The sequence below is a fragment of the Trachymyrmex septentrionalis genome, unplaced genomic scaffold (genome assembly GCF_001594115.1).
Source record: "Trachymyrmex septentrionalis isolate Tsep2-gDNA-1 unplaced genomic scaffold, Tsep1.0 scaffold20, whole genome shotgun sequence".
Lineage (NCBI taxonomy): Eukaryota > Metazoa > Arthropoda > Insecta > Hymenoptera > Formicidae > Trachymyrmex > Trachymyrmex septentrionalis.
This window is the reverse complement of record NW_017305180.1, coordinates 5,161,771-5,184,785: the sequence shown is the minus strand read 5'-3', so window position 1 is coordinate 5,184,785 and position 23,015 is coordinate 5,161,771. Positions and strand designations below refer to the sequence as shown.

Below are 23,015 nucleotides of genomic sequence, written 5' to 3'. Positions count from 1 at the left end.
TATTCATTATATTAAAATAAAACAATGAACTGTTGGAAAATAAGAATTATAGCCGATAAAATTCCAATTGCGTTTTTAAATTCGTTTTTAAGATTAATTTATTATCGATATAAGAGTTAATCAACTTTTATTCTAAAGATTTAAGTTTTTTTATTTATTAATTTATATTTGTATTATCAAGCTCCTTTTTTTTTATAGATGCAAAGATAAATTGAAAATATAAATGGAAACTGATTTTCTCGATTGTCAAACCTACAATGCGTTTCATTAAAATTTTCATAAAAAATTTAAATATATGTAGATATATATTCTATGTAGATATATATTCTCATATATCGCGCTATATTATTCATTCCTTGTAACCACATAATGAGGTATGAATATGTAAACGCAAACAAACGAATCAACCCCAGCAAACACAAAATACCTCTTAATTGTAATTTCCTACTTAAACAATATAACTGTAATATAATATTTGTATTATATTTATAGTTATATTAATTACTGAAAGAGAAATTACAAAATGACAGGTACGTTACATATAATTTTGTGTTTCTTGGGATTGTTCTACGTAGTTATGTTCTACCTAATAAGCGAGAGGATATTGGTTTCTTTCCAGAAACAGTACGAGGCTTATTTACTTCGCGCTTATGCCAATCAGCCACCCGGTAGCGTCACCGAGGATAGTGGCATTGCCAGTCAGAATGAGGATAGATACACGAAGAAAACCGTCGTGTTGGCACATCCCGATTTAGCATCTGCGGAAATAAGAAGCATTTCATCACCGCGATTGCATCCGGGGGCGCCTGGTCCACAGTCGAGTCAGCCAAGATTTACCTCCGCTTCCAAGCACGATCAGACTGTCGTAGATGCCTCATTAAATAATCCTCCACCAATTTTGACAACTGCGTCATTAGGTGCAACCCGCGATGTCGATCATCGTCAGACGAATGTTCTACATGGACCACACATTTATGCCTCCGTGCCGAATGTTCATCAATATCCACGAATGATACCTTCCAATTACGACGGAAGTGCGCCTCGTAATCTTCAGCATGTTCCGGACATTCGCGTTTCGTATGCGGAAGCGCCGATATTGCCGATTGCGCCTTCGGATAATCCCACTAATCGATTCTTCAGGGAGCACATGGAATCGGCGCAAGTCGCATCCGGTCTCTCGGCGACCGCGCGGTTTCCCGTTGGAAATATCTCACAATATGAAAAGAACGTGCCTGTTCAACACCAATTCGACCCCTCACGTCATTATCACGACACCAATATATTGATGTCCGATCCGCGATCGCAGATAAGAGAATACAATCCGTCCAACCATACCGCGGCCGTGGAACCGACTTTAATGACTGGGAAATCGAGTACATACCGAACAGGATCTGACATGAACATCGCTAATCAGGTCGGCCCGTTACCGGGATACATGGACTACATCCTGGCGAGTTCGCAGAAATCCGATGATGAAGGATCCACTCGTTCCATCACCAGTGACGACCTGGACAGTTTGATGAGGCGCAACGAACATTTGCTATGGGGCAACGCGGATATTGCCAAGACTCTGTCGCCGACCGCTTTGGGAATAGACAACTTTAATCTAGATGATAACGGCAGGACGGCGATTCTAGAGAAAGAACTGGATCGATATATCAGTAACATCCGGAGGATCCATCGGGAGCATGGCGTGCAAAGCGTGGACGAACTGGACCACGAGCAGAACACTAGCGGCGATCTATTGAATGTCTCCTTGACCGAAGATGGTCTGGAACTTCCAGCCGAGGATCGGGCGAGGAAAGAAAGGGTACCTGAGGAAATGGGCAAGATTCTAGCATTAGCTAGCGATCTTGCGTCCAGGACGGCGACTCTGAAGGATATTGCACGAAATTCGATCGGGCAAAATGGTAGTGGAAGACTCATGGAAGTCGAGGATGGAATTAGACATCACGAGAATGCAAAAAGCGATGCGTCGGAATGTAAAGAGGAATGCGAGACTGAAGGACGTACAAGAAATGAAATTCAAGAAGACGTTGCGACACACTTGGCGAAATTAGATCCACCGCGCGGAGACGCGCAGATTGTGAAAGAGGACTGGAATAACGCGGTCGATTCAGCCGAGTTACGGGAATGCGAACGGGGAATACCTACTACGAAAAAAGACAACGTGAACGTAGAAATAGCCGCGAGTGACGGATCACGAATCGATGATTCGAAAAGTGCGTCAGATGAGAAACAACTTGATATTGTAACCGGTAAAGAATCAAATATCGATGGTGTGTTCGATGCTGCAGAGGAATTGGCGCCGTGGGATCTTGCAAGTGTGCAGAAAAAAGTTCGCGAGTTACATTTGGACGATGTTGACGGAGACCGAGCGGTGGAAAAAAATGCCGAAGCTACGATGGACATCAAAGAAGACATCATTGACGAATCGTCACGATTCATCGAGCAAAACGTGAATGACGAAGTGGAGAACGCGCGTCCTCCGCAGGATACACTTCCTCGCTCGGAAATGGAAACGAAAACATTGGACACAAGCGAGGTAAATGAGACCGAGGAGCAAACTGAAACACGTGAACCTATCGAGGACGTTCAAGATGTACCCTCCAAAGATTCGGATCAACATTCAGTTGATGAATCTAAGACCGCGTCGCAGCCAGTTGAGAAACTTGGTGAACAAGACGAAAGTGACAGAAGAAAGCCGGACAACGACGAGACGACGGAGCTTCGAGTCGACGATCAATTCGAAGATATTGTGAAAGATGGTGAGTACAGTGCCGAGCAAGGATACGCTAAAGATCCGAGCCAAACGCAGCAGTACGAGCAACAAGATCCAAACCAGCAATATTACGATCCAAACATGCCATACGAGGCTGGTAACGAGGAGTATTCCAGATACGCTGATCAAGGATACGCTCAAGATGGTCAAGAGTACGTCGAGTATGTGGCTGACCAGTACGACCAGTACCCTGAAGATCTCAATAATCAACAGTATCAGCACTATCCTGACGAGCAGTACGAGCAGGATCCGAATCAAGCGTACGATTACGGCTATGATCCCAATCAGGGATATGGTGATCCTGCTCAGCAATACGATCCTAATCGAGGATATGAGAACAATCCTGACACTCAGGCGTACGATTACACTGAGCAAGTCCCCTATGATCCTAATCAGACATATGATAACGCGTACGAACAGGAGTACAAGGAGGAACAGCGGAATCCTGGTGACGACGCCGAGAGTCGTGTAGAGAAACTAGAAGCAGAAGAGACCTCACAGATACAGGTGGATCCAGAATTGGAACATAAATCGGACAAAGATGGGGATAAATTGCAACAGGCGGATGTTAATGGAGCGAATCAATCGAAGAAGAAGAAAGACGTGATCAAATCCCTTTTGGATTCCGACACAGATACGACGATCGAAAAGAATGTTTCGAACACAGAAAGTGATTTCGATTTCAATTAAGATATACGACACATCGAAAGGATGTTGAATTTGTTACGAATGAAGAAAAATAGTGACGATGAGATCTCGTTAATAAAAAATAAATGAGATCTTTAAATGCCGACGTGAATATTTGTGATTAAAAGAGACGGCTATGAATAATTGTAATTTTTATTGAAAAGTACAATGAGAGAGGAAGACATACATTTAGGTACATTTAGGTAGGTGAAGATAAACTAACGAATGTCAGTAAATGTGATCCAAGGAGGAATACGACTGAATCTTGAAATGAATTACAAAAACGGACTTCCATTTGTCCAGTTTATTCGTAAGAGGTGCCTAGAATATGGGATAATGGATTTAATTTTAATTATAGTTTCAATTAGAGCCCACGAGTTGTAGCGAACGGCGAGAATAAATAATTGCGAATTTCGCTTGCTAAATATCATATTTACATAATGTAGATGTAGAATAAAATGGTGAAGCAAAATGCGAATGAAAATGTACATTATTTCGTGGACGTTTACCTATTCTCGAAAAGGAGAAAATCTCTCGTTTGAGATTTAAATTAATTAACGTCTATAAATGCGCATTTATGCAGTTGCGTAAAAATTCATTGTTATAAAAATACGCTTGACATATCATTGTTTCACTTTAAAAGTGAACTATCTTCTCATAAAAAATTTTCAAAATTGTCTAACAACTAAAAAAAAATGGTTTTTTAAAGATCGTGAAACGAAAACGAGAAAAGTGACATTTGATTATGAATATTCTGTTTATATATTTATTTGATTAGTCAATAATCTTTTGTAGTTAAAAAAGTTTTCCCTTTTTTTCGCGGGAAATGTAATTTTTCAAGTTGTTACTTTTAAATAAGAAAGCGACATTATAAAAATTATTTTTGTTTGTTTGTTTATGTGGAATTAATTTTTCTATTCCATTTTCTCATTCAAAATATATATTGCGCAATATGTGCAATGAATTAATAAATAATTATATATTCAATGAATATATAATTCATATTTAATTTTATAATTAATCCACGTATTATGACTAGACATGCGCGAGTGTATCAACAAATTCATTTCTTTCATCTAACTTGTCTTTTTTCATGCAAAATTTCAAGACTGAGTTTACAAGTTTGAAAAATTGATTGAAGTTGTAGCTAAGTCCGTCTAAGCTTTTTTTATAATCTACGCGCGCATACAAATAATTTATGCGTACACTACGCAATCCTCGGTTCCTCGCGTCCTATATAATTAGTGCAACACGATGGCGATGTGGTGGTCAGTCGGCGCGGTATGGATTTTCACGGGATCGCATTGACGAGGAACGAGTCTGCGCCAGCCGGAACGTCGCGGTTCGCAGTTGTGTCGCGCCTTCTCCACCAATCACGCTCAGTGCCACGCGCGTCACACCACGGGCGCAGTGCCGTAGAAGTCACCGGTGAAGAGATCGTTCGTTCATTTCGTCGCGAGTGTTCCGAGAAAGGTAGGTACCTTGTGCCTTTGTCACACACTTATTCCTCTTTATCTCCATTATTTTTTCTTCCCTCGGAATTATCGTCACGCAGAATCGCATTATCTTGTGGAACGCGATGCGCTCTGTCTGGCGAATTGGGTGAAAGGAACTGAAAGAGACAGAAAAAGAAAGAAAAAGAGAGAGAGAGAGAGAGAGAGAGAGAGAGAAAAAGAGAAAGGGGAAAGAGAATGAGGTTTACGTGCACACACAAAAGAAATTTTCGTAACGTTCTATAATGAAACAGAGGTGATGAATTTCATCGCAAAGCGGAATTATTTTTATTCAAGTTGTATGTACATATTCAATTCTACATAGCAGAAACAGTTACTATTTCTACAATGCGGGTATAAATATATAAAAAGATTCGATTAAATTTAACACAAGTCTCTTGGCTAGAATTAATGAACTAATTTTAAAGAAACACTCTTATCGATAGCAGGCAACATGTGAAGATATAGAATAGAAATATTTCTCGGAGATTATTACAGGTTTATAAAAGAAAGTTGCAATTTGTATACGCCGGGTCATTCATATCTGATACGTATATGATAGTATACATATATTTTCTGTACGTGCTCCGATAAGCATATTATCTAATTACGTGTTGAGGCATTAGTGACCCCATCCCATATGCACGTACGTCACTTCGATATATCGTAAAATCGTAGGCAGTGCGAGTTGCAGCGTGCGTCAGACTCCACTGTCACGACGACGCACGCGGCGCAAAGCGTGTTTACGTGGCGCAGCTGGAGACTGGAGCGTGCACTGGCTCCGTTCGAGACGATCGGAGTATTCGCGTGGGTGCATATTCGAGAGGAGAATCTTGCGCGTGGCGTCGACCGCAGTCGAACCGCTTCCGCTCGAATATCGTCTCGCGTCGTGCCGGTCGCGCGTAATCGAACGACGCCTCGAACGTCGCTGAACGTCGCCGCGTTCGAGTCGCTACCGCGTCGCTCTCGAGCAACTTCACTCTGTCGATTGTGCGGATCGAAGTGGTCTGTGGACGGCACGTACGGCTGCGCTGCGATTGACCGAACGCGTGTGCCTCATGATTGGCTCGCTTCTTTCGTCGCGTCCGTTGTAGCCGTTCGTCCGGCAGCGGCGATTTCCACCGCGTGCAAGATATTCCTCGTCATCCACAGGATCAGGCCAAACGAGCGTGAATGTAAGTGAGAGATAGATGTTCTTGTTTCTTTTTTAAGAGAAGTATCTTTCCTAAAAAATCTAATTTCTTAACACTGCAGCTAATACGGCTATATAGAGGGAATTCGAATGCGATAAATTGTACTGTTGCACGGCATAGATGTCGAGCGATAATAATTTCGCGTTTGTTGCATGAAACGCATAAAAATTCTTACGACGAATCATTAGCATATCAATTGATCTGGCACGAGCTGCACGTGTGTTCTTTCCCCGTAAAAGTCTCTAATGACCGAATGTACAATGTGAGCGAAGGAAGAATGACGTGTACACATTTATCATCGCCGTACTGACCTATTTAAACTATATATTTTTTGACATTTTACGCTGGTATATAATATATTTTATTGCATGTATATGGAGAGGGATGTAGTATGTAAATATTTTCTCGCGTAAATTTTTGACATTTTAAAAGGCCTGTCACGTAAAACAACATTATGGAATTAACTGTATATTTTAACTCTTCATTTGCAATCTGAGTCTTTCAAAATTTCACTCTTTAAATTCGTAAGCTCCGAAACAAAACAAAACAGAATCCGATTCCCTTCCTAAAGTTTCTTGTTAAACAATTGTTTGGTAATATAATAAAAAAAGATATAATAAAAAATAAATTTTTTTTCTGAAGTTTTCTACATTTTTTGCCTAGAACAGTAAAAAAAATTTGAGCTAGACGGAGGGAATAAAAGTATGATTGCAAACGGAGGATAATACAATAAAATAATTATGTTACTAATTATTTTATTGTATTAACTGTTCCGGATTATTTATTTTTATTATTTATTTTTGTATATATTAAACAGTAAATTAGAATATTACACATTAGAATGTTTAATAATAAAAAAGATGAATAAATAATTATTCATATATTGAACAATGCAGAGCAACATTTAAGCAGGAAGAATAATTTAACTAAGTAAGCAAGGTTAAGTCAATTATTTTACTATTTAACGAAAATTGTTGACAATTTCAGTATTTTAACATAGAAACTGTATAATCAAAGAAAAAATTATTTTTAGATATAAACTTTTTCGGATTATGATGTAATACATAGAATATTTAATTGTTGCGCATATCATAAATTAATCGAAAAATCGATTGTGCATACGTGCACAGAAAAAAAACTTAATCGCATCGTTGTCGTATACTAATAAATAAACTGCAATACGTTCCAACTTACGTAGGCATTAATAATTAAATCGCAAGCTAAATTTAACGGAAAAATATTGCACATCGTTGTTTCCCAAACGATTTGAAATTCCACAGTAATTATGATAATAATGCGATTAATCCCTATTTGAACGAGCGCAGCTCTTAATTGTCAGTTAAAACGAGCTGAACGTTTAAATTTGATAGAATAACAAATTTGTTGTGTCAGAGATGTGCGATAAAACTAATCGAAGTACAGCATCAATATGCGAATCAGATTGTAGTATATATCATATTAATTTCGTTTGCACATCTATTTGCATTAAATAAATCGATGATTTGTTTTTCAGTCCTTTCTTCATAATTTTCTCTTATTAATCATACATTATGATCTTTTATATATTTTAGCAGTCATACATTTTGTCAGATAGTTAAATAATAATAATTAAATTCTTTCTTATTCAGAATTGTTATAAAGATAGATTTATATCGCAGTGTAGTTTTATTTTCTCACAATTAGCTTTTCTTATCGCAAAGATAAGAGTGCTTATGCGATTTCTTTGATAAGAAGAGATTTCTTTTGATACTTTGGAAAGTTTTTGATAATATAAAAAAGGAGAGACAGATTATAGTTCAATATTACAACTTTATCACTAAAAGACAATCAGTAGTATTCTTAACATTTTAATTATCATTATAATTAGTGATTTATATATTATTTATTTAATTATAAATACAATAAAATTAGTAACAATCACATGAATATTGGGGAAAAATATAAAAATATTACAGAAAAAAAACATATTTTCAGCAAATTGTGTCAGTGTTACATTTGTCGTGTTAATTTCTTTTACATAATATTTGTAACTAAATTTCCTAACATATTCATGTTGTGTTAAATAAACACAAAAATTTGAATGAACCGTTTGGGACACATCAAATGTATTTTTAATATAAATTTTTTAATTGTATTCTTGGAAATATTGTATTTAAACATTTTCTTACACAAAGCCTTGCAATCTGCGCGCTTCGAAAGCTTATCGTAAAATCAATGGCTGATAATGCAGCCACGTCAACACCGCGGATAATTAAATAAAGCGAGCACTCAAGATGACGAACGCATTTGCAGAATTATGGAGGATGTGATGGCCATGAACAGCGTGAAGGAGGTGAACGGTGACACAGACAGGCTCTATTACGAATTGGATGGCGAGGGCGACGCCGACAGCTCGACAACTCCGAGTCGCAATGTGGATCACCATCGCGATCGTGAGTATACTATCGATTGTTATTTGATGTAACTGGTTATAATCTATTAGTCGTGCGAAGAGCGAGTCGTTACAACATGCAATCATAACTACGAGGCAAGATAATGAGAATAACGATTTTAAGTCAAAGTTGCCAGAGTATTCTTTGACAGACGTTTATTGAGTCAAAGTTATTCTTCAGCTTTTTGAAGTGTAGCTTAATTTAGAAAATACAGTATTAGTCTTTGACGAGTATTCGTTCGTTGCATCAAGGCTATCCTTTGACTCCCTACTCATATTATAAAGAACAAAATTACTTTTTGAAAGTATTTATCCGTCGAAAATATATATAAGCTATATTCCTTAACTTTTTGAATAATAATGAGCCTAAAGTCAAACAAGGATTAAAAAATTATTATCAGATTATTTGCAATTTTTTTCTCGGTGAAGGTAAAATTAGACGCTATATTTTCCGTGATTTTGCGCTTCTCAAATGGCCGATCACCTTCTGCAATTATACTACGAAACGAGCGCCAAATGTATTTGTATATCATGAAATTAGACGATGCATTATAGTAGTCAGAAGTCGCTCATAGCTACAACGTTTTATTTGGCCGCACGAAAGGCGAAGTTAATTAAAGTTCGCGAGAGGGATGGAGATCGATATGAATTATACGCTGCAGCGAAAGGAAGACAAATGCCTTGGAGATTTTTAATCATTAGAACTCGCTGATTCTCGTGATGCTAGGTACGAAAATATTAGTTTTAAAAATAATAAATAAATAATCGAGAGAAAGCCAGGAAAAAATTTGTAACTAAGATATGAACAAATATCTAAAAATTTTTGATTGGTCAATACAAGATGAATTGAAATAATTTTCCGATGCTTCATACTGTAGTCATCTCGTCATATCGCAATATTATTTATATCAATTTTTCAAACATGCGAATTATTAAATTTACCCGATTGATCAAATTGAGATTTTAATTCCAATTACTGCTTTAACTTTTGCAACCATTTGAGTGGATTATTCGCGTAATGAGGCTCGCATTTCATTTGTTTTTTTCGAATTGTCGTGGAGTTTTAACTGCATTTTCATTGATACAAAATCCTGCTGATGAACGCGAGTGAAAATTTCAGAAATTGGCAGGCAGCCTAAGACCTTGCCTCTACAGACGGCCGATAGTATTTTGGCCGTCGTCACAATGGTGCCGACGGTTCTCGTCTCGTCAGTGCGAGGCGAGACTTTCGGAACGTGAATAGAGGGCAAGAGTTAGCTTCCTAGAAGTAAACTACAATTTGGTCGTCACGGTAGTTTCGCGACGTCTCTCGTTGAGTCGCGTTATGCACAATCGTAAGTCCCGAGATTAAGGTGGTGATTACGTGGAAATTTTGCAAGTTTCTGAGAAAGCAGCTCCTTACAGTAATCACACGGCAAATTCAAAGGTCGACGTTAATGGTGAATTCTGAAAGTGAAGTTTGAAAAATTCGAAAATAGCTTATTGCACAACCGAGTCGAATTTCATCGATAATTGGCTGACGAAGATACGCTCCGTGAAATTTTGTACATTTTCCAATTCCGATCTAATTCGATTCATTAGGTTGGGTGAGTCATAATTAACTTTTTACTCAAGTTCTTATTTTTTTCTAATGTGTCTCAATTCAAGATAAAATGACTTTAATAACTTTAAAAGATTCAAAAAATCACAATTATTACATTGGAAAAAAAGTTTTGTTGCATTAATTGGAATTTTGATATAAATTCATCCAAAAAGATACAAATCAGACACTTATAATTGAATCTATTACGTATTCAAATTGGGGGACAACCAAAAATCTAATCATAATAACCAAAATTTTTATTTATAATATATGATCAGAATTTGTTTTATTTGTACTTCTTGTTGGTACAATCAGAACATTTTTCTCAATGTCGCTAAAATAATATATGAAAAAGAAGGAAAAGAGATTAGTTATATTTAGAGAAATAAATTACGATTTAATTTAATAATTTCTTAACGAATTATCTTAATCATATAGCGTTAAGATAACGTTTAATTGCTAAATTTTTTATTAAATTAAATTTTTGTTATTATATTTCAAAATTGAACTTTTCATTCAACTATTTTCCAAACAAATATTTATACTTACCGTTTGTTCGTCGACGTGCCATCAGGTATTGGTAAACTAACGCTCTTATCGCTTTCGCGTTCGTAATCCAGTCGGGAAATACGATCAGAGTTCGTGATCATGTTTGTCGCGTCTGAATTTATATTACACGTTTGAAATTGTTTCGGCATTCTTCATTGTTTTTTCGTTCGCTTTTGTGACCTCGTACGTGGTGCTGGCACGGTTGATAAGCACGATGATTAGCACATTATTTAGCGCGATGTCTTCGACATAGCTAAAAGCGTGCTACAACGACGACGCGCTATTAAAAGTCACTTCGCCGGTATCGAGCTCGATATATCTATCGTCGTATCTCTTGCGAACGATTACAGTATTTCTTGAGAGTTTCTGCGATATCGCAAAAAATTCATTCGCCGCATCCTCTAGTATCTCTCAAGAATCTTTTATTATCAGGAGGAACGAGTTAATAAATTTTCTGTCGAAGTAAGGGACCTTCGGTAGTGCGATTTACGCTGCAACGAGGATCGCGTGAGTTGGGGCGACCTGAGAAAAATGTCAATCAGGGGTGTGACCACTTCGGAGAGTGAAACGTTCCTTGGTTCCTTACGCCTGCCGAATTTTCTGATCGATCTGGATGAATTTTACGAAGGTAAAAGCGAGCGCGGACGACTCGTGTATCTGTCGGATTGTGCTGTAGCGATTCTTATAACCGCTTGATGTCGGGAACGATTTAATTGGCAAAACGCATTTATGTCGACGTCACTTTATTGTGAAATTGTTTCAGATAACGGCATTCTTGCGTCGCGGGAGTATTATTCGAATAACACATGTGAATAACAATGATGACGAATCTTTGTGTTTGTTAATGTCATCAGTGTTTCTTATCTTGTCAATAACACAACTAATAGCCGAGCCACCGTGTCCACATACTTTTAATTGCAAAATGTGTTTATTGTCAGATTATTGTGACTACAAGTTGTAGAGAATCGCAATTTTTTGCGTCTTTTTTAAGTCTTTCCGGAATTTTTTCAACTCTGAGTCATACCGCTATTATCTTTCTGAAGCGTAGATGTCTAAAGCAAGCTCTTCATTAAAACTGAAAATTGTACAAGTTATCGTCGGTATAAGTCGGAGATGTTACTTTAATAATTAAAGAAAATGTTGCTCCATTATTGTTTAGGCAAATTGATATTTCGAATTAATAAAATTGCAAATTATAATTTTAACTTGCATATAAATATATATGCAAGTTAGCGTCAGTCTAAATTGGAGATATTACTTTAATGATGGAAAAAAACATTGTTTGGGTTATTCTTGTTCTGCTTGAATTATCACGCTAGGACACTTTTTATATCGATAATATAACGCGTTTGAATGATGTAATTCTCAAGAATTTCAAGTAATTCTTATATATTTATGGTTAAGGCCAAGGCACAAGTCGATGTTTATCCGTTATTACGCAATTATAATCTCGTTTCCAATACTGTGAAATAGTTAAACTGATTAATTTTCGAGAATGCTATTTTGAAATTTTTATATTTTTAAATTCTGTGTACAAAAAGTATAAATTTAATTAAACAAGTTTTAATTATATTTATATATTTTGCCATACTAGAGTTTTTTTTCGAATAGCCTTATTATTATTTATTAGAATAGGCTTGCATTTGGAAGTTTTACTTTCGACACAGTGATAGCGGAAATGAAAAAATATTCCAATTACAAAACTTTTTACGCAAGCATCTCGACATAAATTTTTATGGCACTGCATATAAATTGCAATTTTGTATTACGTATATAAGTAGGAATCAGAAATGAAAAATATTCCAATTACAAGACTTTTAGAAGAATTATAATTTTGCTACTTTTTATACAAGCATCTCGACATAAACTTTCATAATATTGCTTACAAATTGCAATTCTATATTACATAGAAATCATTAAGAAAATATTTTCGACAAAACAGCGTTGAGGAAATTAAATACAATCGAGAATGATCGAAGATACGATATTAGTAAAGCCGTACATAATAAATTATATATAAACTTATCTAAATCTCGGTTCAAATTCATTTATTCTAAAATCACTAACACAGTATATTCTGCATCTTTTGCGACCTAAGTGTTTACATGAGTATCGATAATATTGACGCCGATTTATTTTCGTCTCACAACGCGGTATTTTTGTCACGAGGGACCAGGTCCTACATGCCAGACGAGAACGGAAAGGTGTCGATGTTCTCGATTGAGAAAAGATTGGGACTTGCTATGCGGAGATCCACGGTAACCGTGCCAAGGAGGTGCAGTATTGATCTCTTCCGCGGCTACGTCTACGCTATGCCACTCGTCTTGGCGCGTGCTAGTCGCACTGCCGCGGCCGCCAGAAATTGAATCACGCAAATTCACGCGATTGCTGTAAATAGACATAACTGTGGCGTTCGATCTTGTTCTTCCGATGCTTCAAGGAAATTTCCGCAGCTTAGAGCCGGTTACACCATTATCGCCGATAACAGCTAACATGTTGAATATTCATGAAAGCTACAGTCATTGGAAAACGAGAGAAAGAGATTCGCTTCTGTTGAGATATAATTAAATTTTTGTTCTTACGTATCAAAATTATCTTTGGTAATTTGGCATTAAACACATTGTTTTTTTTTTTTGCAATATTATGTTTTGTGTCGCAGAAAGTTTACAAGTATTACCAGAGAACTTTATTTTAATGGAATTTTGACTTAAGAATTGAAATTAGAGAAAAATTAATTGCAGAAATATTTAAAATTATAAGTATATTTAAATTTTTTAAAATGGATACAAAAAGTAGAAATTTTTTTATAAAGAAAAATCGATTCCGTTAATTGAAACATTCATAGATGTAAAGAAACGTACGTATTCAAAGATATTTTTTTATAAAAATCGTTATTACTGTGTATTAAATTTTCTTTATTCTGGTTATATGCGCATAAACACTAAATTTATGATTCATTTAACACGATGACGTTACTTTCAATTTTGATGTCGCGGAATCATTCGTGAATCGCGATGAGTCTTTCAATGAAGCTGATCTATAAATAGTTCATCATATGTAACGCAGATATTTATTATAGAATCGACTTAACACAATTCGTGATGAGATTGCCGTGATAAACATTATCATGCGATAGCAAATCTGTTTTAATGGAATAATAAATTCTACTATTTACTTAGTTCGCTTTTAACGTTGTGAGTTCACTTTATTTATTTTATATAATTTATTATATTATCTCGTCATATATATCTATGGATATTTATGACAAGAGATACTCAAACAGAACAAGTCATGATAACGTCAAAATAACATTAAAATAAATCGGAAATTATTGAAAAATGACTTTTTATGATCATTTTGATATTATAATAACTTGTTGTTCTGTTTGGGTAACTACGAGATAGCATAATAGATTAACATATATCTATGGTAGCTATGGTACATATATATATATATTTATTTATATGTATATTTAAAAAATGTTTTAAGTTACTATTTGTTTTATGAGATTTACAAAGTAGGTTTAAAATAATCCAAAAAATATTTTTTCTTAATTTGATCGCAAGCTGTTTAATTCTGAACTTATTTATTTATATAGCTAATCTTCCTGGAGATAAAACGGCGGGCACATTCGATATAAACATAAGTTAATATAAACATAAGTAAATATAACAGTTGATACGATTACTGACATTGATTATTTATCTGATATAAGATAGTTTATCTGATATAAGATAGCGAATAATTAAAAATTTGTGCAGTTTGTCTTGATTTTAATTTGCATAGAGAATACGGTTTTAAATTACCTGCATTTTGAAGGTCGCTTCTGCGTCAAAAGCGACTCTTATTTCATTCAAAATGTACAGCTGACTCAAGACTTCATTCTGAACAGTAAATGCCAAGGTTAAAAGACCTCAGCAAAGAGATTTTAATGTTTGAAAATGATTACCGAAAGAAGCACTACAAAAACAAATATAAATGAAAATAAGCATAAATACGAGTTAGTATTGTACATAAATATAAATGAACGTGAATATTAAGTGCAATCAATCTTGTTTAATGCACGCGATCGTCGGGTAAATTAGGTGACACGTTTTTTTTTTAATTAAACTTTCGAATAGATGTGTTTAATAAATGAAGTTAAACTGATTAGCCTCTCTGAAATTAAATTGATTAATTCCATTTTTTATCAATTTCTTCATTTTAACGCCAAATTAATTTGTAATATGATCAGTCTGTAATATGATCATGTCTTTCATTAATTTGTTCTACTTTAATTTATCAATTAAAGTTGAATCAATTTTTTAAGCAGAGGTTCAAATACATTTGCGTAAGGATATTTAATTCCAGGAATGTAACGTTTTCATGATTCGTGATATGCGGATTGCATGATGCCGATGACACCGATTGGAGGAAATTCCTTGCGCGGATCGCGACAGTAAACACTAATTAGTTCAGCTGCCGCGTTCGGTGCACGCGAAAACCGTTCGGCACGACACGAATGGCGCCGTAATTAAATTAGTAAGAGTGCATCACACGCTAAAATAATTCATGAGTCAGTTGTAAAAAAAAGAAATAATATGCATTACGATGAATGTACTACGGTGATGATATGTACTACGGTGAAAAATAATTAATATTTATTTGTCGAGAAAAAAATTGTGCTCACTTTTCATCGTGTCCATAACTTTCACATTTAATAATTAATTTAACAATTAATAATTTATTTTATACATTTTAAAATATCTACATGTCAAATTTTATTTGGACAGTACGAAGATTTACTGTCGTTGATGCAACCACTTCATGTAATATAAATTGACATAAATATTGATTGTACTATTAATAAATATTGCCACTTTGTCGTTTATTCACGGTGATGAATCTCAGAAAATAATCGCAGTCTCTCTGATTCTTTTATTTTCAAGTGTTTCTCATTTTCAAAAATTTCTAGTTTCTTGTGCAATAACTTGTGCAATAATTCAATATCTGCTTTTTGAAATTTATACATATTTATTTATATTAAGAAATCTCTAATGGAGAGTTAACATTGATTATATTTTTGTAAGATTTTAAAAAAATATCTAAGATTTATTCTTGTTATTGATTAATTCCTTTTTTTTTACGAGGCATAAATTAAAATGTTAAATTGCCTATAACACCGCCTTATAACAGTGTTAGATTTATGCCTTGAGTGAGTATCGAATATAAGACAAGGGGAAGAGATAAATACGCAACATTCGAGGCGTTGGCGAGATGGAAAACATATACCTTATATTTATTAAAGCTCTCCTAGAGTTACAAAGGTGATGTTTTTTTGAACGGTCACGCATTATTTATGCTGTACAATTGTCAACAATAGATGGCCTTTCAAACATACGTCCCTTGAGCCGTTTTATTGCTCGTGTGTAATCTGTGCTTCGGGACACCCACGCAGATACGCATGTATAATTCATAATGATCGCGTGTGTCGCACCATGAGATGTGGGTCACTACAAGAATGAGCATATGTACACATCCTGAGAGTGTAGTATCCGCGAATGTATTATTATTGAAAATACCAACGTGCGTACTTAACACACGTTTCACTCGCTGTGCGTTGCGAGGTGTTTGTGCCAAGTTTCTCTGGTATCTACGCGCGTGTGCAAGTCATGAATAAGTCGGGTATTAATACATTGATAATATGGGCAAGCGGCATGAATCTAGTTCCACAAATCTCGCCGAGTTTTATAGCCTTACGTCGTTACGTGCCTATAATTTTAATCAAATTGCCTTAGATTTTATTAGTTTTAATTTCAAACATTTTAAAACCTTAAGTATCATCCAAAATGTTCCTCAAAAAGATTTTCCATTGATACATAAATTCTAACGGATTTATATCTCTCGAGTCTTGTCCGAGTGCTATATTTTCTTTGATCTGTTAAAATGTGCATATGGAAAAATATACGTACGTACTGTATCAAGAAACACAATACTATCTCGGATATCAAGTGCACGTTATATGTTTCTTTTATATATGTTTATGTGAAACTATATATGTGATGTTATGTGATGATGTGACTTTCAAAACTGGGGGGCTTTAAATATATTACTTACCTTTTTCAAATATTTCAAAAATTCAGACATCCGCAAATTCATAAAATCATGAGCAATGAATTTATTTAAAATATATTCTGAATCCTCTAGTAAGTTTATAATATTGTAATCAAAACTATTAAATTAAAACAAATTTGATTTACTTACTGTAAAATCGCTTCTTTGATAAAATTTTATAATATTCTTCAAAGGAAAATAAATTCTTGTTTTGAATATATAATAATCAGTTTTTCTCTAAAATTTATGATAACTGTATTTTAAGATTATTACCAAGAAAATTCTTTATCTAAAAATAACCATTACTTAAAAGAAAAAAGTAAACTGAGTAATCACTAATTTCTTAGCAGTAGAAGCAAAAAAAACAACTTCGAAAATAAGATAAGCAAACCATTTCTGACATAAAGATATCCTTCAAAGAAAAATAAACTTTTGTTTTGAGTGACATTTTCTTGAATTTGTAATAAAGTATATTTTAAGAGTATCAGGTAAATTCTTTGTTAAAAATAACTGAAATGAAAAAGTAAACTGAGTAATTATTTTTCTTAGCAGTAAAAGCAAAAAAGCAACATAGACAGAAATAGATAAAGAGACATCTTTAACATAAAAAGAACATTACAACGTTATATTTTTTAATTAATTGTATAAACGAATTATTAAGTATTGACTATAGAGAGAAACTGATTACGCCAATCAATTTTACGAAAAAAATGACAAAAAAAACACTACAACTTTTTGCAATTGTTTTTTCGCTTTAAATTATTTTAAATAATTTATAATATTAATCACATTTTTTGCCAATAGTTATTTGTTTTTTCTGTTATTTTTCATATTGAATCGATTAGAGCAATCAGTTTTCTTTTATAATCAATATGAGTCAATATTGAATAATTCGTTTATAATAATTAGTCGCAAAATAGATTTTTCTATTATATCTTTAATGTCAGAAATGTTTTTTTATGCTTCGATTCTATGTCCAATTGTTTTTTTGTATTAACACTACCATAGGTTGTAATAGGATTCAAACTTTATATTGGGTATCTATATAAATTTACACCGAATTTCAGTACTAAAGATCCTGCTTGACCGACTTCCATTTCTTATTTGCTATGTATTCATATTACTTAAAGTCAGGTCAGTCCGGTAGCCGAAACTTGTAATTTGAATTTAAACTGAGTTTTTTTATTATATTTTTTCAATTTTACTTTTCTTTATTTGTAATTTATATTCTTTTTAATTGTGTGACAATTTATAAAATGTGTTTGATTCTTATTTTGCCCTTTATTTATTGTTATTTATTATGCTTTACATTGTTCTGTATTTATACACGAGTACATGGTCTCATTAAATAATTATAGCCTTCATAATGAACTAATTCGTGCATCGCGCGTGGCGCGAGCTTACGAAGCAGCGTACACACGCGGATTCCGCGATGCGGTTCCGCCGCCAAGATACTACCATCAACTATTCCCTCCCTCTCTTCTCACCCTGGGATAGTCAGTGCATTCGACACTCGCAGACCAGTCGATATGGTCAGTGCCCTCCGACGCGCCGTCGACTAAACACACGCAATAAAGTTTCTCTCTCTTTCAAGGGAGAGAGTAAGAGCTCTCGAGAGCGAACTCGCATCTCGCGTTGCGCTCCGTTTTCCTGTGGAGCGAAGTTGTTATAAACTTCTCGGTGATAGATAAAACGGACATCGTACAAATCGCGTAACCAACGGGGATCTCACAAGTTTGTGTGTTATTCAGAGAAATGTTAAATTTGCGTTGCATCGATCGTGCGATTTGTCTGATTCTTGGCATTACAATCTGGGGCTTGCAGTTAAAACAAATTGTTACACTTTTGAGAGTGCATATTTATTATTGTAGTCGACATTGGAATTCGGAATGTTTGAAACATTCTTTGCTTCTTGAATAATCTTAAGTGATCTTGCCTAATCTTTAGTAATAGCAAGTTAGAAATGTTACGATAGTAAGGGAATGTTCGAATTTTTTATCGTTTACTACACTGAAAAAACTGTACTAAATTTTAACAAATATTTGTGTGAATATAGTTCTACGTAAATATTTACTAAATATAAACGTATATTTATTTGATACAAAATTATTAATTTAACTACATTTTATTGAGTAAATATTTATTTATTGTGAATAAATGTTTGTTTAGCTTAGTACTATTCAAAGAAATATGTACTAACGTTTAGTAAATGTTTGTCACTCCATATTATTTCGATAAAAATAATTTGATTTTTGATAAAAATAAAATAAAATATTATATATCAAGCGAAATATCTTTACTGCTCGAACGCCAACTATACAAACTGATGTAAAAGAGAGGACCAATTAGAGAATGAAATTACTCGAAACTATTTTCAAATAGAGTCCTAAAAAAACATGAGAAATCATTTACTGCACAATCTATATAAATAAATCTTTCTTCTAGAATTTTAATTTATTTAGAGATTTTAAAATGTGGCACGATCGATGGTCTCTTTCGACAATTCTGGGAAAAAAAGAATTATAGCTATAAGAAATAATGCAATATTTGTATTTTATTAACATAGTAGCTCGTATCACAGAGCAAGAAGACCCAGTTGACCAGAGTTAGCATTAATCGATGTCGATGCAACACGCTCCTCAAATGTGTCGATCGCTCACGAAAGTCACTCGCCAAGTAAACATCTCACATTGCAACAAGAACGTTTATTTACGCGATAATAAATACGCGGCCCTTCGCTTTTTCTGCGTTGATAAGATGTATCACTGGTCCAACTAATTATCATTTGCGTCAGAACGATATTCTTATTATCAATACGGCTGTAAATAAGCAGCGTAGATACACTTGACTTGCTCGCTCTGAGACGAGCAACAAGCTTATGACATCCCGTGCGAGATTTAATTTGAATATCGTTTTTTTCTCGGAGCTTCAATACCGCGAGTATCGACTTTGATAACGCAAAGCGAATAGAGTATAAAAGAATTACAGAGATATTTATAGACATTAATACTGTCGATATGTATCGGATAATTCTTATATTATTCTCGAACACTCGGATATATACTAGCATCTGCGGTTATTTAAAGTCACAGATAAGTCGACGACGCGATATCTGGCGAATTCAAATATAATTCTACATGACATTTATTTTTGTTTTATAAGTCACTCAAATCACTTACACAGGTGGTCATGACATTCTTTTTTTTTTTTTATATAGATATTGAGACAAATTTAATAACTGTGAATTGAAGTGCCAGCCTTTATATTTATTTTACTCTAAAAATAGTCGAACCACTCGAATCGCAGTGTTCCTGGAATATACTTGACCGAAAACGTAAATTGTTTTTTCGATCTAGATTCGTTGATAAATTAAAATATATATTTTTCTCTACGGAAATGATCTGGGAATAACGTTTTCTTAATTAGCAAATGCGGCAATGCGTTTATCTCGTGCATACGGTTTAAATGAAATTCTGCATGCAGACGATACGTGAAAAAATCCGAGATATGAAAATAAATCCATATGGCGGTTTATATATCCAAGAACAAATTGTAAGTTTATCAAAGGGATTCTGCGCCACGCGATAATTTCGGTTCTTCGTGAAATCGTATCTTATACCTAGGCAAGCGGACTTGTTACGCGCGTGAATCACCACGTTGAAAACGATGATCGAAAAACGGTGGTTTCTAAGTACCGACCTTGCGGAAAAGCGATCTGAGAATATTTCTTTGGGTCAACTATTTATAGTGTGTGTAAGCCAACGTTTTCATCTCCGTCATCGTTGATGTTCGGACGAAAGGCTTGTTGACATTATGCCGCGAATTTTTGCTGCCGACAGTTTTCTATTGATTTACATTGGAATGTTTGTATCTGTTATTTTATCTTGTAAATCTGTTTTTGAGACGATTATAAATCTTTTTTTAGAATACGGATTTTTAGACGTAAATAACGATTGTTCAACTATAGATAACCGTAGTTTCTTGTGTATAAAACGTATAAATATTATTGTTAAACCTAATAATATTACTATTAAAATCAATAGTGTAACTAATATCAAAATGTTTTAATATCAAAATTATTTTTGCGATCTTTGCGAAAGAATAAATTTGAAAATTGCTAGAAAAGATGTAAAACAGGATAACAGCACATCACTGGTATTTGGAACGTAAAAAGAAGTATAGTTAACTTGTTGTCCACCTACATAGTTTACAAGAATACGTCCGTGTCAATTTCATGCAAATTAGACGCAGAGAAACAGGCGCGTACAGGCGTAATCTAATTATCCTCGACGCAACCCTAATTCACGTTCTCTGACGTAGATGTAATAGTGTTTATTATGCGTGGATCGTAAAGTCTGTGGCATTTGTAATGAATTCTTCGTAACAGTTGTCTCGTCTGCCTTTGTAGAACCTATAGCTCGCAGTTGTCCTCGCGGCGAATACAGCGACGTCGAAGACGAGAACAATCGTTGGTTTGACGAACGAAAACAACAGTACTCGTCATGCACCGCGCCGCAGTCTATTAATAACTCGGCACCGCGGCTCTTTGTAAATTTGTCGAGGGTCGCGGCGAGCTCATTGATTCATTGATCATATCGTGGGAGAATGATACGTCTCTCGCGGAAGTGCCGTCGTTGTTAGACTAGTGACCCTCTCTAGAGTAAGAGTGTCGAAATAATATTCAATTAGAATTAACCAGCATCAATCATGCAACTGATTGAAAAAAATTATTTATGGCAATTTTTATGACACAGTTTGACAAAAAAATTACCTTTTTCTCTGAAATGTCACATCCCAAAGATCTTTTTATGTTGAACACGATACCGTTAGACAGAATTTAGCATTCACTGGCGGAGGCCATGACCTCCCTTTTTCAAAAATATTGATGTCGAATGTTACATACTTTTTAAATATTTCTGAAATACTTAATCAAAATTTTGATTCCAAAAATATTTTTTTAATTTAAGAAATATAAAGGTATAAAAAATGTGTACGTAGATCCCATTATATTATAGTTTTAAAAAAGCTGGTTTTTTCAAATTGCAGAAAGAAAACTAAAATGATTTTCTGCAAATATGACAGATCTTACGGACACATAAATTTTTCCAACGAATTTTTATATCCTTGGGAGAGGAGCCGAGAAAATCATCGGAAACATTGCAAAAAAATGATTTTTTTTTTTTGAAATTTTAAAACTATATATTATATTATGCCTTTTTTGTATTAATATAATTTTAAATAAAACTTTTTATGAATAATATACAATTAAATAATACTTTTTCAACGTAACGCCATTAATAATTTAAATATTCATAACTAATGATAATAAATCATATGATGAACTAAAATTTACTCGAAAATTTTTGAATTATATTTTTAGATATAGACTTTATTATTTAGAAATAAGTTTTGCCGTGAAAAATGTTGAAAATGATGAAAACACTATTTTTTTGTTCATTTCATCCCAATTTATTCAAAATTCCGACGTTCTACACAAATTTTGCCAACGGTATCGTATTCAGTATGAGAAAATTTTTGGGATATGTACTTTGGCACTTGAGAGAAAATTTAATGATGAATTGTGTATAATTCTTCACCAACAATTATTAACTGTTCGTATTTCGAAATCAATCGCTAGTTGCTTGTTTTATTTAAATTTAGTGTACTAATTACGACTGTAACTTACTAATGCAGTTCCTAATTACGACTGTAACTTACTAATTGCATTTGTAACTAGTTGATGGTCAGGCACTGCTTTATATTTGTAGATGTTCGGTAATGCTATTTTTTTAAATTATAATATGAAAACGTGTATTTTCGGTCAATTATAAATCTATTTATCGGATTAGATTAAATTATTTTAAGTTTCTTATGTAATTATTAATTAATAAACATTAATTACCTTAAGTTTCTTATATATCTATGTTTAATATCTTTGGGCGAGTCAGAGACGATCGATCATTTCGAGCTTTTCGAGAATAACGATATCATATATAAATACAAATATATTGTAAAATACCGGAAAATGATTGCAGAAACGTTAACAGTTCATATTGATGAAAACGATTGATATTTTCGAAATGGGAAATGAGAATGAAATTCTTGCCATGTACAAGCATAATTCTGTTACCGAGTGGTTGCAGAAAACGGGACAAGCCACGGACTATGTAAATAATGGTAAATCGATAATTATTAATTTCAATCT

General features: G+C 34.1%; 1 protein-coding gene across 12 annotated transcripts in view; it reads left to right on the top strand.

Annotated features, from left to right (window-relative positions):
- The window catches only part of LOC108747674 (AMP deaminase 2), a 42,079-nt gene that overhangs the window by 5,525 nt on the left and 13,539 nt on the right, over window positions 1-23,015 (top strand). For 2 of the 12 annotated variants that reach the window (XM_018485300.1, XM_018485298.1), the window contains exons 1-2: window positions 5,473-6,137; window positions 8,448-8,587. In XM_018485300.1, the coding sequence (XP_018340802.1) occupies window positions 8,452-8,587 (136 nt within the window). In that variant the 5' untranslated portion in view covers window positions 5,473-6,137; window positions 8,448-8,451. Of the gene's footprint in view, window positions 1-619; window positions 3,453-4,841; window positions 4,943-5,472; window positions 6,138-8,416; window positions 8,588-9,811; window positions 10,173-10,828; window positions 11,346-18,333; window positions 18,545-22,799; window positions 22,988-23,015 lie in introns of those variants that run through there. The other 10 variants (XM_018485301.1, XM_018485303.1, XM_018485309.1 and 7 more) reach the window with 9 other exon arrangements.